This window comes from Engystomops pustulosus, chromosome 9 (genome assembly GCF_040894005.1).
Source record: "Engystomops pustulosus chromosome 9, aEngPut4.maternal, whole genome shotgun sequence".
Classification (NCBI taxonomy): Eukaryota; Metazoa; Chordata; class Amphibia; order Anura; family Leptodactylidae; genus Engystomops; species Engystomops pustulosus.
The window spans coordinates 42,620,667-42,639,646 of record NC_092419.1 but is presented as its reverse complement, the minus strand read 5'-3'; the positions used below and the strand labels follow the sequence as shown (position 1 = coordinate 42,639,646).

General features: G+C 40.8%; 1 protein-coding gene across 4 annotated transcripts in view; it reads right to left on the bottom strand.

Moving 5' to 3' along the window:
• PASD1 (PAS domain containing repressor 1) overlaps window positions 1-18,980 on the bottom strand; it is a 124,231-nt gene that overhangs the window by 51,361 nt on the left and 53,890 nt on the right. For 2 of the 4 annotated variants that reach the window (XM_072125626.1, XM_072125627.1), the window contains exons 1-2: window positions 12,278-12,433; window positions 2,410-2,466 (exon numbers count right to left, since the gene is read on the bottom strand). In XM_072125626.1, coding sequence (XP_071981727.1) covers window positions 2,410-2,466; window positions 12,278-12,360 — 140 coding nt within the window. In that variant the 5' untranslated portion in view covers window positions 12,361-12,433. Of the gene's footprint in view, window positions 1-2,409; window positions 2,467-12,277; window positions 12,434-18,980 lie in introns of those variants that run through there. The other 2 variants (XM_072125628.1, XM_072125629.1) reach the window with 1 other exon arrangement.

The window sequence follows — 18,980 nt, the reverse complement described above, 5'->3', positions numbered from 1 at the left end:
TGCCATTTTCGGGGGCGCCGATCGTTGCTATGGCAACACTGGGGTCCAATCGGCAGTGCCATTAAGATGGCATCAGTGATGTGCATAGGTCATGTGCATAGGTTGGCACTGCTAATACCCTGCAATACATCAGTATTGCAGAGTATTATCATGAATAAGTAATCAGATGATTGCTTGTTCATGTCCCATGGTGGAAACAATAAAAACTTAAAAAATTTATCAATAAAAATGCCATGAAAAAAAAAAATCACATGACCCCAATAACTCAAAAGCTAAAATTTTATAGCCTGCAAAATGGGCCAATGAGGAAACTAAAATCCTGGCAGCTGCAGGACGCTCCTTCCCTTCTAAATCTTGCTGTGCGAACATAAAATAAGTAACGGCCACATGTGGACCCCCCACCTCTGTACTCGGGAGGAATTGTATAACAAATTTTATGACGGGTTTTCTCTTTTTATCCTCTGGAAATGTGTAAATTTTAGGGCTTAATGAACATATAACCGAAAAAATGTGACCATTCTAAATTTCACCTCCATTTTGATGTAATTACTATGAAGATCTCGACATCAAAATAAATTCTCCAGACATTTCAAAAATGATTAAAATGTAATTTAGACATATGGGAAATGTTATTTAGCATCTTATTTAGGTGGTAAATCTATCTGCCTGAAAACACGATGATTTTGAATTTCAAAAATGGCAAATTTTTCAAAAAATTCATAATTTTTTCTTTTTTTTTTGTTAATAAATGCAAAAGTTATCAGCCGACATTAACCACTAAAATGAAGTACAACATTTGGGGAAAAAACAATCTCAGAATCACTTTGATAAGTACAGGCAGTCCCCGGGTTACGTACAAGATAGGGTCCGGAGGTTTGTTCTTAAGTTGAATTTGTATGTAAGTCGAAACTGTATATTTTATAATTGTAGATTCAGACAAAAAATTTTTGACCCCAGTGACAATTGGTGTTTAAACATTTTTTGCTGTAGTGGGACCAAGGATTATCAATAAAGCTTCATTACAGACATCTTACAGCTGATTATTGCAGCCTGGGGCTATAGTAAAGCATCCAGAAAGCTTCACCAAAGGTCAAAGGTCATAGTCTGTTACTATGGGTTGTCTGTAAGTCGGGTGTCCTTAAGTAGGGGACCGCCTGTAACAGCGTTCAAAAGTTATAACCATATAAAGCGACGCATGTCGCAATACAAAAAATGGGGCTGAGCCTTAAGCTGTAAAGTCTGCGTCGTTAAGGGGTTAACTAGGGGGTCGTCTGTAAGTCGGGTGTTGTGTATGTCCAAAACTATAAAAAAGAGTCAGTGTCAGGAACTTCTTCATTGTGAGTTTTTGTGCAAACACAATGGGGGTCATTTATTAAGGGCCCGATTCGCGTTTTCCCGACGTGTTACCCGAATATTTCCGTTTTGCGCCGCTTGTACTTAAATTGCCCCGGGATTTTGGCGCACGCGATCGGATTGTGGCGCATCGGCGCTGGCATGCGCGCGACGGAAATCGGGGGGCGTGGCCGAACGAAAACCCGACGTATTCGGAAAAACCGCCGCATTTAAAAACCGAAAATGTGTCGCATAAGGACCGCTTACCTTCACCTGGTCCAGCTCGGTGCATTCCGGCGCGATGAGTTTACTTTCAGCGCAGCAGCGCCACCTGGTGGACGGCGGAAGAACTACCTTATTAAATCCCGGCCGGACCCGAATCCAGAGCGGAGAAGCCGCCGCTGGAACGCGAATGGACCGGGTAAGTAAATTTGCCCCATTGACCGCATGAAATGCTGTGCCGGTTGTTGTGGAGGAGACACTCAGGAAACATGAACGGTGCTATATCCCAATCCAAGTTATTCTTTATTGCAGCGATGGCTGTAATTAGGGCAATGTTCCTCGCTGCACATAGTAAATGCTCTTTAAGAGCCTCTTAATTGACATATTGGGGCACATTTACTTACCCGGTCCATTCGCGTTCCAGCGGCGGCTTCTCCGCTCTGGATTCGGGTCCGGCCGGGATTTAATAAGGTAGTTCTTCCGCCGTCCACCAGGTGGCGCTGCTGCGCTGAAAGTAAACTCATCGCGCCGGAATGCACCGAGCTGGACCAGGTGAAGGTAAGCGGTCCTTATGCGACACAATTCGGTTTTTAAATTCAGGGGCTTGTCCGAATAATTCGGGTTGCTCGAAAACCACGCCCCCTATTTGTGGCGCACGGAAGCTGGTGCGCGCGCGACACAATCCAAACCCGTGCGCCACAATCCCGGGGCAATTCAAGGAAACTCGGCGCAAATCGGAAATATTCGGGTAACACATCGGGAAAACGCGATTCGGGCCCTTAGTAAATGACCCCCATTGGCTTTTAAAACCATTAAAAAAACTGTTCACCTGAGATTAACCATTGTACTACTTACACATCAGGGTTCTTTGTGAGACTGGACACAACGTATTCTGCTTCTTCTTCTTGTACACTGTTGAAAATTAAATTGAGATTATTACATATTTTATTAATTTTCATTTTTTTCTTTCTTGTGCCTTTACTACACATTTCTGATAAATGGTGATTGTCGTACAATCAATGGGAAATGTTACCCACATCTAAAAAATATATTAAATATATCAAGAACATATTCTATGTTTATATCATCACATACTCATTCCATTCCCTTTTATTAACCAATTGGCCACCACATAAAATAGCAATACAGTGCAATGGCTTGATGAGTAAGTAAAAAATAATCCCCAGAATATTATTTGCCACACCAAAGCAGTAATCAAAGCAAAAGGAACCTAGGATGAGACATTCAAGGTCTTTTATTATTCACATGTGGATACAAGGCGACGTTTCAGCTAATTCGATGTAGCCATTTTCACTGCTTGAAAATGGCTACATCGAGTTAGCTGAAACGTCGCCTTTTATCCACATGTGAATTATGAAAACCTTGAATTGGAGACGGAGTGCTGCGTTTGCCTTTACAACTGATGTATGTTTGGGGTCTCAGGTCAGACCCTTACTAGCCTGCGCCCATTGGATTGTATCCTATTCTCACTGAGCCGCCGTTCCTTGTTGTCTTGTAAATGAGCCTGTGGCGCTCTGGCGCAGGCGGCTGGTTAGTAAGAGCTTGTGATTTGCATACGACCGGTTGATGCGCAATAGCAGGGTGGACGTTGGCGATGAATAATGACTGGAGGTGTGCATACTTTATGATCCTGCGGAGCCAAGAGGCTCGTTTACATATTTTAGTGTTTTTAGGTGAATAAGGTCATTCCTGACTTAACAAAATACCCTAGAAAACGTAACGAGCAGGAGGGCGAATATGAGGGCAGTCTACCATCTGTAAATCTGATGGTAGATGTCCTTTAATTGTTTACATCCTATGGATATACACAGGTGCAGCCGAGCACCTGTGTGACATCACATGACCAGGGAGAGGTGTTTATCAACAGTAAGTAAACAATTACGCTTCCTATCCAGTAACAGCAAGCAGAGATCTATAAAACCACAAGGAATTGTGGATCCAGAAAGAATATTGGAAAACTGTAGAAATTTTTATTCTACAAACAATATCAATTATTTGCTGAAAGTGGACAACCCCTTTAAGAACAGCAGGGCATTAAGAGATAAAGTGTCACCTGCATAAACAGGTTGTGCCACACTGTCCAGTGACAGTACACCATGTAGTCACTATGGACTGCAAAACTAATTACATTTTTAGCTTTTAGGAAGAATGAATAAATGTAATTTCATAATTAGATTACACAAAATACACCAAGGGCTGACTCTATGCAGCCACAATTAATTACATGTACAAAACTTCAATTACAAGACCATTCATACACAAACTACAAAAGTCTCACACCCGGATAAAAAAAAGAACAAAACATCCAGTAGTAGTAACATCCAAAAAATCTATGACCTAGATGTAAAAATCGCTATGTTTACAAGCACTTGTAGTAAGAACTCATTGATGACAGACCTTCTTAACCATCACAGATGAGCATCTCCTCTATGAGTGTTCATATCATTTACTAGTGTTAATTAATTATTCTTATTTCTTGTAATCTTTTAATTATGGATTGAATGTCCTTGGTGGCCATTTCTTTCTGCACTATGTTCATTTCCGAGTAAAGTGCATTATAAAACACAGATCAGAACTGATTTCCAGTGGCTTAGTCATCCCCTTACTGATACAAGGAGCACATCTTGTGAAGGGCGATGAGAAGTATTTCAGGAAAATGCCTTGTATACACCCAACTTTAATGACACCCTAATGAAAACAGAATTATCTACAAGTAAATAGATACTTTCTAATGTCGGTGTGTGCAGCTCCCATATCTATCTGTCTATCTATAGATTTAACTTGATGTAATGGAAATAATGATGTATCTTGTAACTTTGATGAGGGGCCAAATTGGGATGGACACAGTCAGAACACCTCCAGAAGAGTAAGTCTTATGGGATGTGTCAAGTATGGTTGGTATCTACCAGAGTTGGGACTTGATGTTTTTGAGGCCAAATGTGAAATCTGTAATGAATCCCGCATTTATCATGCGCCATCTATAATGCATATATCTTCTTGAAATGTGGTGGAGCAACCTTCAGACATGGAGCTCAGTAGTGATCCTTATCCATGCACCTTCTATAGCTACATCTCTGCTACCAAAAGTGGTGTAAGGGGTTGTATATAGTGATTACTGGGGGCTCTATACAATTATTGTTATGGGGATGTATATAGTTATTGCTGGGGAGCTGTCTATAGTAATTGCTTAGGGGCTGTATATAGTTATTGCTGGGGGCTGTATAAAGTAAATACTGGGGGCTGTATATAGTGATTGCTTGGGTGCTGTATATGGTGATTACTGCAGGCTGCATACAGTGATTACAGCATAACTTGGGACAGGCTACAGGGGTTGTTGCTAAGCCAAGCGATTTCATTTTCATATATTTGAAAAAGACACATGGAGGAGCGGTTTCCCAAGGGTGGGAGGGACTGCTCCTCTATAGCCACTCCCAGGTGCCTAGTGCCTAGTCACAGAGCACATGGCATTGAAAGGTTCTATATAACATATCTTTTTCTCTGTAAAACCTATATTTTATACAAAAACTCTTTGGCAGTGTATGTACTATGCTCTGTGGGGGAGGGGACTGCTAAAAATGGGTCTCTTGGTGACAGGTTCCCTTTAAGCCTCTTAGGATTGAGATACACCATCCACTGTCTTGCAAAACACCTAATAACCACTGACTAGTGATGTGTCAACATGTATTTTACAACAGATAACAACAAAAACTAAGGCCCTTGCTTCACAAATGTAAAGAAAATAGAAAATTGCAGTAGGCTTTTGTCTCCTTTCTTTTATTTGTAGAATGTGAAAGAATATAAGCTCTCCAGAAAATGACTTTTCCATGGTGACATATCTATCTGGGGGTTAAAATTCACTTTGTGACCGTAGTCATTAACACAACACTTCTGCTTAATAGCCAGGATAATTCTAAGGCCATGTAACGGGAAGGGGTGTAAATATTGGTTAAAAAGGTTGGAAATAACAGAGCGATCAGATAAGCAGCGCACACAAACCTGTCATTCTGAAATACGAGGGTCTGAACATAATCTGTAGACCAGAGAGAAGGCGAATCCTTGGTATATGGCTTATTTCTACGCAGACGTCATTGCTGGTTTATAACACCAAGATAAACAAGTACAGTAATAGTTGTCGCAACATGAGGTTGAGTGAAGACAAAAAGCAAATCATCAAAATCAACAGAAGAACTTGTTCCGAACAGCGGGATATCTGAAGAGTCCTTTTTTTTTTTTTTTTGCTGCCGATTAGTTTTTTTCCTTTTTTTTTGTTGTGGTTATTTGGTTTTTTTGGCTTCAAAGTTTTGTAAAATGAATTATTGTTGAAACGTTTGTAATTTTATTGCTTTACCTGCATTTGCAACTGGGACTTGGAAAAAATATAAAAGCCATAATAATACGGGCAGTCCCCGGGTTACGTACAAGATTTGGTTCTGGAGGTTTGTTCTTAAGTTGAATTTGTATGTAAGTCGGAACTGTATATTTTATAATTGTAGTCCCAATTTTTTTTTGGATTTCAAAAATGTCGGATTGTCTTGAGAACCAGGATTAACAATAAAGCTTCATTACAGACACCTTTGATAACTGTTATAACTACTTATTGTAGCCTGGGGTTAAAGTACAGGAAATGACCAATTACCAGAGGTCCTTTTGTAACTAGGGGTCGTATGTAAGTCAGGTGTTCTTAAGTAGTGGACCGCCTGTATCTGCCATAATATGTATATATTTATACATTTGTTATCATATATTGACACATTTATAATGTAACTTGCAATTTGCAACTATTTGAAGAGGTTCTACAAAATCTCCAAAAATGTTAATTATAACATTTTTCAAATGCAGAGAGGTTTAAATGCTTATAGGGGCTCATTTACTGAGGATCGCAGATCACACTTTTGTCGGACTTTCCAATGTTTCCGGGGATTGCACGGCTTTGACAGGTATTCAACAGGTGTCTGCGTTGGGATTGTGTCGCACGTGATCGGATTTTGCCGCAGCTGCGCTGGCTTCCATGCAGCGGAAATCGGGACGATGCTGTCCGATGATCCAAATGATGCAGACTAAGCGCAGGATTTAACTATCAAATTGTGTTGCAAGACAATGCACTTACATGCACCAGGAAGAAGAAGGTGAACTCCAGCAGACGTGAGCGGGGAGCGACACATGCAGGATATCGGGCACACAATCTTATTGAATCGCGGCACAGTGCATTATAGTCGGACAATGCACTTCGTTGGACAAGTAAAGGACATATGTGCCCCATAAAGTACAAGTTTTAAAAAAATATAAAATAAAGCAAGGTAACAAAAGTAAAGGAAAAATGTGTGGTTTGCAGGGCTAAACCTTCAACTGCTAAATTTATCTGTAAAATACTGAAATCACAGCATAAGCTATTAAAAAAAAACAACAACAAATTAGATGGTTGTTATGAACACTATCATCGTCAGAACATCCACTGACCCTCTGCTGATTGTGCACCCACAATATTCATATTGTAACAGGATAAGGGTCTAAATCATATTTAATATCCCCCTCTCAAGCCAGGGAGATGAAGACGAATTAACCTATTTAACCTAAGCAGAATGATCTCTCTGAGCACAGTACAGGATGTCACACACTGACCCCCGCCCTGGTTGGATTACTACGCCTTGGGTCACCTCAGAACACTGCTTGTATAATAGGAAATGTGGGACTGGCTTCTATGAGACATAGAACATAGAGGATAAAGGAAGTAGGGTTCTTCTTTCTTTAACCCACTCTTGCATCCCCATAGGTTGTAATGTCTAACACTATATGATGAGAGGGTCAGATCTGACTTCAGCTCTAGGTCTTCTGGTAGGTACCTACCCTGTTACACCTGTCCTATGCCTGTGCAGGGTATAACAGTTTCAATATATTCAGTGCCCGATTTTGCATTTTTTCACACATATATTTATTGATTTTCAATAACGGGTAAAAGTACAATACAAACACTGTAGGGCGATAAATTGCACTCTAATCAACATCCGTTCCCATATAGGGAGAATACAACAAAAGCTGACAGAGAATGAAGAATTTGCAAGGTGGGAAGCCATCTTTGCAATTTTGCATTTGGTTATACTGGGAGCAGCTGAACATGCTGCTGTTTGGTGTCACACACTACTAAATGTACGGCGGCTGTACAAAGACCCCTTTATTAACAGTGTGAAAACAAAACCTAAAGAAAAGTACCCATGTTACAAATTACATGTTATATCTCACCTACAGGCCGCCATGTTACTCATTACCTAGAGACAGGCCACCATGTTACTCATTACCTACAGACAGGCCACCATGTTACACATTACCTAGAGACAGGCCGCCATATTACACATTACCTAGAGACAGGCCGCCATGTTACACATCACCTTGAGACAGGCCGCCATGTTACACATTACATAGAGACAGGCCACCAGGTTACACATTACCCAGAGACAGGCCGCCATGTTACACATTACCTAGAGACAGGCCGCCATGTTACACATTACCTAGAGACAGGCCACCATGTTACACATTACCTAGAGACAGGCCACCATGTTACTCATTACCTAGAGAGAGGCCACCATGTTACACATTACCTAGAGACAGGCCACCATGTTACACATTACCTAGAGACAGGCCACCATGTTGCACATTACCTAGAGACAGGCCACCATGTTACACATTACCTAGAGACAGGTCACCATGTTACTCATTACCTAGAAACAGGCCACCATGTTTCACATTATCCAGAGACAGACCACCATGTTACACATTACCTAGAGACAGACCACCATGTTACACATTACCTAGAGACAGGCCACCATGTTACACATTACCCAGAGACAGACCGCCATGTTACACATTACCCAGAGACAGGCCACCATGTTACGCATCACCTAGAGACAGGCCACCATGTTACACATTACCTAGAGACAGGCCACCATGTTACACATTACCTAGAGACAGGCCACCATGTTACACATTATCCAGAGACAGACCGCCATGTTACACATTACCTAGAGACAGGCCACCATGTTGCACATTACCTAGAGACAGTTACTCATTACCTAGAGACAGGCCACCATGTTTCACATTACCCAGAGACAGGCCACCATGTTACACATTACCTAGAGAAAGACCACCATGTTACACATTACCTAGAGAAAGACCACCATGTTACACATTACCTAGAGACAGGCCACCATGTTACTCATTACCTAGAGACAGGCCGCCATGTTACTCATTACCTAGAGACAGGCCACCATGTTAGACATTACCCAGAGACAGACCACCATGTTACACATTACCCAGAGACAGGCCACCATGTTACGCATCACCTAGAGACAGGCCACCATGTTACACATCACCTAGAGACAGGCCACCATGTTTCACATTACCCAGAGACAGACCGCCATGTTACACATTACCCAGAGACAGGCCACCATGTTACACATCACCTAGAGACAGGCCACCATGTTTCCCATTACCTAGAGAGAGGCCACCATGTTACACATTACCCAGAGACAGACCGCCATGTTACACATTACCCAGAGACAGGCCACCATGTTACGCATCACCTAGAGACAGGTCACCATGTTACACATCACCTAGAGACCGGCCACCATGTTTCACATTACCCAGAGACAGACCGCCATGTTACACATTACCCAGAGACAGGCCACCATGTTACGCATCACCTAGAGACAGGCCACCATGTTACACATCACCTAGAGACAGGCCACCATGTTTCACATTACCTAGAGAGAGGCCACCATGTTACACATTACCCAGAGACAGACCGCCATGTTACACATCACCTAGAGACAGGCCACCATGTTACACATTACCTAGAGACAGGGCGCCGTGTTACACATTACCCAGAGACAGGCCACCATGTAACATTACCCAGAGACAGGCCACCATGTTACACATTACCTAGAGACAGACCACCATGTTACAAATTACCCAGAGACAGGCCGCCATGTTACACATTACCTAGAGACAGGCCACCATGTTACACATTACCTAGAGACAGGCCACCATGTTTCACATTACCTAGAGAGAGGCCACCATGTTACACATTACCCAGAGACAGACCGCCATGTTACACATCACCTAGAGACAGGCCGCCATGTTACACATTACCTAGAGACAGGCCACCATGTTTCACATTACCCAGAGACAGACCGCCATGTTACACATTACCCAGAGACAGGCCACCATGTTACGCATCACCTAGAGACAGGCCACCATGTTACACATCACCTAGAGACAGGCCACCATGTTTCACATTACCTAGAGAGAGGCCACCATGTTTCACATTACCCAGAGACAGACCGCCATGTTACACATTACCCAGAGACAGGCCACCATGTTACGCATCACCTAGAGACAGGCCACCATGTTACACATCACCTAGAGACAGGCCACCATGTTACACATTACCTAGAGACAGGGCGCCATGTTTCACATTACCCAGAGACAGGCCACCATGTAACATTACCCAGAGACAGGCCACCATGTTACACATTACCTAGAGACAGACCACCATGTTACACATTACCCAGAGACAGGCCGCCATGTTACACATTACCTAGAGACAGACCACCATGTTACACATTACCTAGAGACAGGCCACCATGTTACACATTACCTAGAGACAGGCCACCATGTTACATTACCTAGAGACAGGCCACCATGTTGCACATTACCTAGAGACAGGCCACCATGTCACATTACCTAGAGACAGGCCACCATGTTGCACATTACCTAGAGACAGGCCGCCATGTTGCACATTACCCAGAGACAGGCCGCCATGTTACACATTACCTAGAGACAGGCCACCATGTTGCACATTACCTAGAGACAGGCCACCATGTTGCACATTACCTAGAGACAGGCCGCCATGTTACACATCACCTTGAGACAGGCTGACATTTTACAGCTGAAATACTCCTTTAAGCACTTACACAAAGATCACGACCAAAAAATAAAAAGGGCACCTGAATGTAGATATTTGTACTGAGCTTTACACAACATTATGCAGCACAATCATTTGACCTTCTCCGATCATGTGTTACTCATGCCTTTCACAGATTCTTAGAGCAAACCACAAGTATAACATTTCTGTAATAATTGATTTAGACTATGAATTGGAATTTTTCGAAGTGTTATTATTTTCACACAAAATATTCCACAGCACTTGTCTCACTTAGGATTTGTTAAGTATCATTTGACAATAGCCATTCCATAGAACTTGGCTTTTACAGCTAGTAATAGAATAGAGGACACAGTGTACAAGATGTAACATTTCTTATCCGTTCCTTCTAAACCTTTTAATACGTTGTACAACTCATGTGCTGGGTGACTACAGGGCTGTGAGGTCTGACACATTTTTAATAGATCGCTATTTGTTGGCTTTTTATTAGTTTGCCATTTTATACCTAACATATTTTCTATCAAAAATAAAAAAATATAGATAGGGGAACTTGTCATAAACAAAGCTAATAGTTCACTTTTATTGTACCAAATGGAAAAGTAAATATTATACCAATATAGTACAACCATGGAAGTAAACATTATACTAATAGAGCACAACTATGAAAGTAAGAATTACAACGATACAGTACAACTATGAAATAAACATTATACCGATAAAGTACGACTATGAAAGTAAACAATTTACCAATATAGTATGACTATGAATGTAAACAATTTACCAATATAGTATGACTATGAATGTAAACAATTTACCAATATAGTATGACTATGAAAGTAAGCAATATACCAATAAAGTATGACTCTGAAAATAAAACTAATACAATTATAGTAAGACTATGAAGGTAAGCACTTTTCAATACCCTGAAAGGAAGCATTATACCAATAAAGTGTGATTATGAAAGTAAACATTATACCAATACACTATGGGGCACATTTACTTACCCGGCCCATTCGCGATCCAGCGGCGCGTTCTCTGCACAGGATTCGGGTCCGGCTGGGATTTAAGATGGTAGTTCCTCCGCCGTCCACCAGGTGGCGCTGCAGCGCCGAAAATAATCTTAACGCCCCGGAATGCACCATCCCATAGAAGGTGAAGGTGAGCGCTCCCCAAGCGACACAGTTTCGGTTTTTAAATGCGGCGGTTTTTCCGAATACGTCGGGTTTTCGTTCGGCCACGCCCCCCCGATTTCTGTCGCGCGCATGCCGGCCCCGATGCGCCACAATCCGATCGCGTGCGCCAAAAACCCGGGGCAATTCATGTACAAGCGGCGCAAATCGGAAATATTCGGGTAACACGTCGGGAAAACGCGAATCGTGCCCTTAGTAAATGACCCCCTATGAATATAGGCTACCAGTGGATATACAGAATAGGGTGTTAAAGATGCTCTTTGTAAATACTGTTGCCTCTGTAATCAGATATCTGAAAATGGGTTTTTAAACCATCCATCCCTTTTAACATTAAGGTTTCCTTACAAATATTAGTTTTTAATAGCTCAGAGTACAAAACGTATAACATTCAATAAGATACGAATGTGGCCATTGTGAAGCAGTACTTTACTTGTCAAAACATGTTTTTCCTCATATGAGCTATGCATATTGAATATTAAACATGTCATCACTGTTTATAGAATCCAGGAGAACCCAAACTATGATAAAAGTGTAAGCCATCACACCTTTCCGAAATAATCAATGGTTACATGATTACCTTTGAGGGATGTAGTCTTTTATTGATAAATCTGTAGATCCTCCAAATAGTTCTGACAATCGTTCTCTCTCTTTTGGATACATATAGACGGTATATCCAGATGAGTAGTTATCCAACCCTTACTCCAAGGTGCCCGAATACAAAGTGCCAAGTCACATGTCAGATACTGTAGAAGGATGGTTTTGCTGTGTCATGCCGTTTCCACAGGCTAAATGTGGAAGCGTTTTTATTGGACAAGGCTCAGTGGTGGGAGGAGAGTATAAAAAGTAATAACATGAGTCACTTAATTAAAAGCAGGGCACGGTTACATCACTTTAAGAAAGGAGTCACATTTGGCGGCCTATCCTAGATACAAATTCTAGATACATCAGGGAAAAGGTCATGAGAAAAGTTCCTAGAACTATTTTTATTTCTACTAAATAGTCCTTAACAGGACCCGTTGTGGGGTGGTAGTACCTTTACCTCTATGACTTTCATTGAGTGAAGGTAAACAGGATTCCTAACGTAATGGAGCCTGAGTCTAATGGGCTTTAAAATATGGCTGCTTTCTTCTATTAACAGTACCACATCTGTCCTCAGATCTGGACTAGAGCTGCAATTACACCTGCCATGTTTTTCTAATCCCAGACATCCCCTTTAATAAAGTGGGTCTCTAGTTTAAAGGGGTTGGCCACATCACATTCTGTAATGTGTGGGAAGGATTTTAGGCAACTTTCCAATATATATCTATTTAAAGTTCTGCACCGCTTTCTTGAAATGTAAAGTGAAGTGCCCCTAGTTCAGAAATGTCTTTTACCTCATCAGATGTTATTACTGTCCATAAAATGGCCAGAGATGGAGGGTCATGTGATCCTAAGTGTTCATGACAAATCTACTTTCCTTAAGTTTGTATTCATTAATACTATATTAAAGGGAACCTGTCACCCCATTTGCACATATACAGCCAGTGACAGGTTCCTATAGAGCTTAATTAACTAACTACCCCTGTTCTTTTAGCAAAAAATTGTTTCGCTTACATCCCCATAAATCACCTTTTATCTCATATTACCTGGCAGCAGAAGGGGTGTGTCCTGTTCAGCTAGCCCCTCCCATCTAATCCTCCCAATGCCTTATGCCCCCTTTCTGGTCATGTGACCAGAGTGACAGCATCACAGATGAAGGATTGTAAAACAAGCACACAGCATTTTATTCCCTTGTTTAAAAAAAAATGGTTTACAATTATGCAAATGAGTCTTAGGGGCACTGGGCTGCATAGTTGTTAATGGAGCTAGGAGCCCCTCAGGATCATTTGCATATTTTTTCAAGCCTTTTATTCCTCAAGGGCATAATAAACTTAAAGAAGAGCAGATCCTGCCAGAAGGGCCCACACCAGTATGTCAGTGTGCTTGCTTTACAATCCTTCATCCTGGTGGTAGATGTACTTTAAATCTTGCTGCCTGCAAATTACAAAAAAACATGAAGTAAAGTGGCCAACCCTTTTAAGGCCCTATTAATATACTACAGCAGAGATTAGCAACATGTAACATTAAAATAAGACAAAAAGCATAAAGTAACATAAATGTGTTGGTGTAATAAAAGTCGCACGCTTGTAAAAATTTACTTTGTCTGTAAAGTCGGACATTGACGGTTGTTGCCTTGGTATAACCAGTGTATTATTAGGAGAGTATTCTATTAAGAAAGTTAACTCATGTTCCATATAAAACAGACTATTGTGAAATATGTATGAAATAACGTATGTATAAAGAAACAATGTACTTTTCCACCACGTTTTATAATGTAATAAAAACGACTTATAAAAAAAACCCTGAAATGTAGTACGGTAGTTTATCCATGGTCCGACCTACGTCAAGTTCTCTTCATTGAGATAACAGAACATACAAAAAAAATCATTCTCATGACAACAGCAAACTTTATATTCTTAACTAACCTCTCAATTGTTCATCTAATATTATGGGAAACCCCATCTGAATGGAGGAGCGTTCACTCAGCGTATCCCGTATATGTATTCTGGTAATAAAAAGAACTCTGAAAAAATTAGAATGTTGTGGAATATCAACAATGTTCCCACTGCAAAGGTGTGGAGCCTGAAGTTACCCTCCATTGCATCATATATTTGTTTGGATAGAAGACAATATCTTAATTATATGTTACTGTTTTCTACTTGTGATTCATTGATACATTATTTAAGCATAACACTGCCCTAATCCAGTTTAGAACTACTAGCCGCATACGTTATCTATAAAAGTAATCCCTTTCCAGACATACAGGCTGTCCCCGAAGAGAACATGTCAACAGGTTTTATCCCACTAAACTACCAGCCCCCTCAGGTCGGGTATGAAATGTCGTTTTTAGAATTCCCTCTTTTATGTGAAATCTCACCCGTTTACCTATACAAAAAATATCACCCAATGTCAGGTCTTCTCACCTCATTTTCACATGAGATGAGTCAAGTTTAGTAGTTGCAGGGAGAGGGTCATTTTAAAAAAACCCCGATGTTCTGTTCTATAGTACCTAGAAACATTATTTTTATGTAATTTTAGAGATAGGGATCTCATCTTTCAGATCACATCAGGCTTGTGGGTCTGTGATCTACAGAACTGGAGATCCAGTCCCAGCCTTTTTTTTTATTGCCTGTATCTTCAGTTCTGTAGTTTGCAAAACCATAGACATGAAGGAAATTCTTATCTTTAAAATTACACAGAAAGCATGTTTCTAGGTGCTATTGAACAAACGATAGGGGCTTCATAATTGACACATCCCATGCTACCACTAAACTTGACTCATCTCATTCTAAAATGCAATGAAAAGAGTCATATCTACCTGACTGTGGGGGAGATTTTTTACAGGTAAACATGTAAGATTTTATGGGGCTGCGTGTGAATTAAAGCACACCCCAGGCTTAGGTCCAAACTAGAGGTTAGGTTCTTAGGTTCTACTAAAAGGCCGGAGTGCCAGCATTTAAACCGCCCGCATTCAGACTCCCTCTGCGTGCAGATGCTCATTACATTACATTTGTTTGGAGCTTGAATTGTTTACGCGGCACCTAATGTCACCATTTGTCAGCAGCATGTTGTCCGGGTAACATTACAGGTATGTTATATAAGTGCCATGAAACGGTTTTCCTGCTTGTTTCCTTTTATAGATCACTGATGACAGATTATTACTAAAATTTCATAGAGAAAAGCTAAGTCTAGGTTGTTCAGACACTGTATGAATTCTGAACATGATCTGACCAAAAATCTCTAAACTTGAGGGATCATAAAATAATGTAGTCTTTGAAAAATATACATTAAAAAAGCAATGGGGCACAAGAACCTTTTTTTTTTTTTTGCGTCTTTTCAGTAGCCCAATATTTTTTACTCTGGCCAGTAGGTCTAATAATAAGGGCCACTAATTCTGCAGGGGTCCTCTTTGCAGCAGTCCACTCATTTACAGCTTAAAAAAAGGAATACATGATTACAATAGAACTTATAACAATAGATGATGTCACAGCTTCTCTATACCCCCTATATGTACAGCATACTCTCTGTAGACTTCAATGAGTTGGCTCTAGACGTGATGTGAATGTAGAGATGCATATGCAACCCTGTCCAAGTCACTTTCTGTACAGACAGGGCCCATTTCTGGAGATCACTTGAATGAAAAACTGATCACATAGAAATGATAACACCTGCTGATGGGCAACTAAGCACATTCTTACTTTTAGACAGCTTGATAAATCTGCCCCAATGTTTGTGATCCACTATGTGTTCTTTATTGAGGCTATGGAACTCAAACTAGACTCAGACTCATCATAAAGGTCCAGGTTCCAGGCTGAAACTTGTAGCTTCAAAAATAGAACATATTTTGGATCACATAAACTGGAGGAATTTATCATTTTGTTTTAGGTTCCGCCAGTCTAGAGCTAGACAACACTAGTCTTTTAGCATGTCGAAATTAAGCACCACAATGTGTCACAGCATCTTAATTTTAATGAACGGACATTGCCATCTGCCCATGTACCGTTTTTCAGAGACCACTTTCTTTTAAGATAATTAAGAAGTGTCTGCGCCGCTATTGTGTTGGACGCGACCCTTTTGTGGCGCAGCTGCGCTGACCTCCATGCAACAAAACTTAGAGTGCAGTCGATCAGTCCAACTTATTCGGACTTGCAAATTGTGCCACACGCCTTATGTTAAAGGTGCACCACAAAAAAGATGGTGAACTGTGTGGGGCCACTGCGAGGAAGTAACAGATTCATGATTTCTGGTGCTCAATATTAGCGAATCGCCGCACGCAGCATTATACACGGAAATAGCACTTTTAGTGCATTTTACAACTTTCTTAGTTAATGTCCCCCTCTCTCTTGATCCACTAAATCTTCTTAGATCCAATTCTGGAGATGGATGTGGGTTCTACATGTTCTACTGATTCTGGAGGTCCTGAATCTCGTGATGAGAGGACTTGCTTGGCTAGCATGGCTAGTAATGAGAGGACTAGGTTCGGTGTCCTGCATTCAGCAGTTTTACATTTTTCAGTTCAACCTGGGCATGTTGCTTTATGGACTGCAAAACAGCCTCAACCAGGCATGGCTGTGATTGGCCAACAGTGTCCACCAGTTGTCCATCTGACCAATCACAACCATACCTAGTTGCTTAGAGGACTAAATCTGCCTGATTGGCTGCTTTGCAACCCATCAAGCAACGTGTCTGGTTAGGTGACGCTGCCGAAGCTAAAGTTTGGGTTCTCTCATCTCTAGATATGGCTTCTTTCCTACCAAGGACTGTGCTGGGTATACTAGTTCAGCCCCATTTACCTGAAAAGCCACGTGATGAGTATTTGTCACATTACGGACTGGGCCAGATGTATTAGTCAGACTCTCTTCGATTCTTAAATAAGCCCCTATAGTGATGAAGCTGTCAACTGGGTGATAGCAGTTGGATCCAATCCAACTGCCAGAATCAGTATATGCAGAGGTATACTCCTCTGAGTGGAATAATAGCTGTCAATTTATTCATCAATCTCTGTTCACATTACATCATGTTTTTCATATTAAAAATTGAGATGAGCGGACCCTATGTTTGCGTTCGGCTTTGGGGTTCAGCTGAACCCGAACCTCAAACTCGAAAGCAAAAGTTGGGTCTGCTCATCTCTAATGATAAGGAAGCCTTTACCAATATAACTGTTACATAGTATTTCCCAACCAAACCCGTTGACTTATGAAGGAATTATTGAAAATGTATTTCTGTATACAGCATGACAAGGTGCAAAAAAAGATCTGATGTGGTGGAGCCTAAATACCAGTTGTTTCAGAATCCGTGTATCAGTTCAACTGCTTTGAGAATAGAAAATCCAGCGATTCATTGTTTGCATTTTATGACAGTTAAGAATAAAATAAAAGATTTATAAATGAGGCAAAATTCCATTTACATGTAATAGTAATTATAATTGTTATGCAACAGCTCATCTACCACCCCCACAAAAGGAATACACATGTAACTCGTGGAATACGTTAATCCCATCAAGGTTACATACTGTAGATTCTTCAATGTTCTGATTGGGGATGGGATTTAACCAGTTCCTGATTTTTGGGCCAACATCAACACTTTCTTTTGCCAGCAAGATGATACACAATGCCAGTGATTTCGGGAATATGTAAACCAGTTGTGACACATACACTTGTATACAATGCCCTTTATTGTTAACAAATCTTGTGTGTCTTGAGAAACCATTGGGTTTATATGGCCAAAACACTCAATTATGAGTTCATATTCAGTTTATGAGTAAAGGTTTTTACTAACTTGACTAAGTGTCGAGTGATCAAAATTTACATAAACAAACTCTTCATTTATTAGAAACGTTACAAAAATACATATATGTTTTTGATAATTGTGTACTGGGGTGTAATCCGAAATGTTGTCATATGTCCTGTTGCTGAGTGCCTGAAGGCCACCAACAAGTCGCACTGCTTCAGCAATGTAAAAAAATAAATTTTCAGCTTACCACTCGTTAAGCGTCTCCACCTGTTGTGCATGGATTACCCCAAGACTCTGGACTCCTTCGACATAACAACAATCCAGCACAGTCCTTGGTGGGTTAAAATAATCTTATTCTTTTGTTTAATCCTTGTTTAAATCCATAGGTATACAAAGTAGATCCCCATAAATATATCTATAACGATCAACGCGTTTCAGCCGCATCGGCTTTAGTCATGATCTAACATACAAACTCTAAAACTCCATTAGTAGCTGCTTCAGAAATGATATAAAGACACAGGGCCATATTTGGATAAGGTATAGCTGCACTTCTGCCTATTTACCCATCAAGGAGAGCTATTTTAGAAACCCATGCAAATTTGGGTTCAAGGGTACACAATTTAAGTAAAATGTGCACTAATGGTCAGGTGGGTGGCAAGCAAAGTAGCTGGCGGCAAAGGCCAACATTGGCTTCATTGGATGCATTTAGCTGTGTCTCATAATGACAAGAGACCCAACCATATATTCCTTTTTGAACAAAAAATACGCATTTGATTAGCAACATTAAACATAAAAGTTATTCGATGAGTTGGGGCTTAAAGGGATTGGCCACTAAACCAAAACTTTAACAGGGTAAGTATAGGACCCTAATTGAGTCACTCATATAGTACTTACCCAGTTAAAGTTCAGGGTTTACTGCAGGTTATGTGACCCGCCCCAGCGACTTGGAATTTCTTGTCATTACTGTC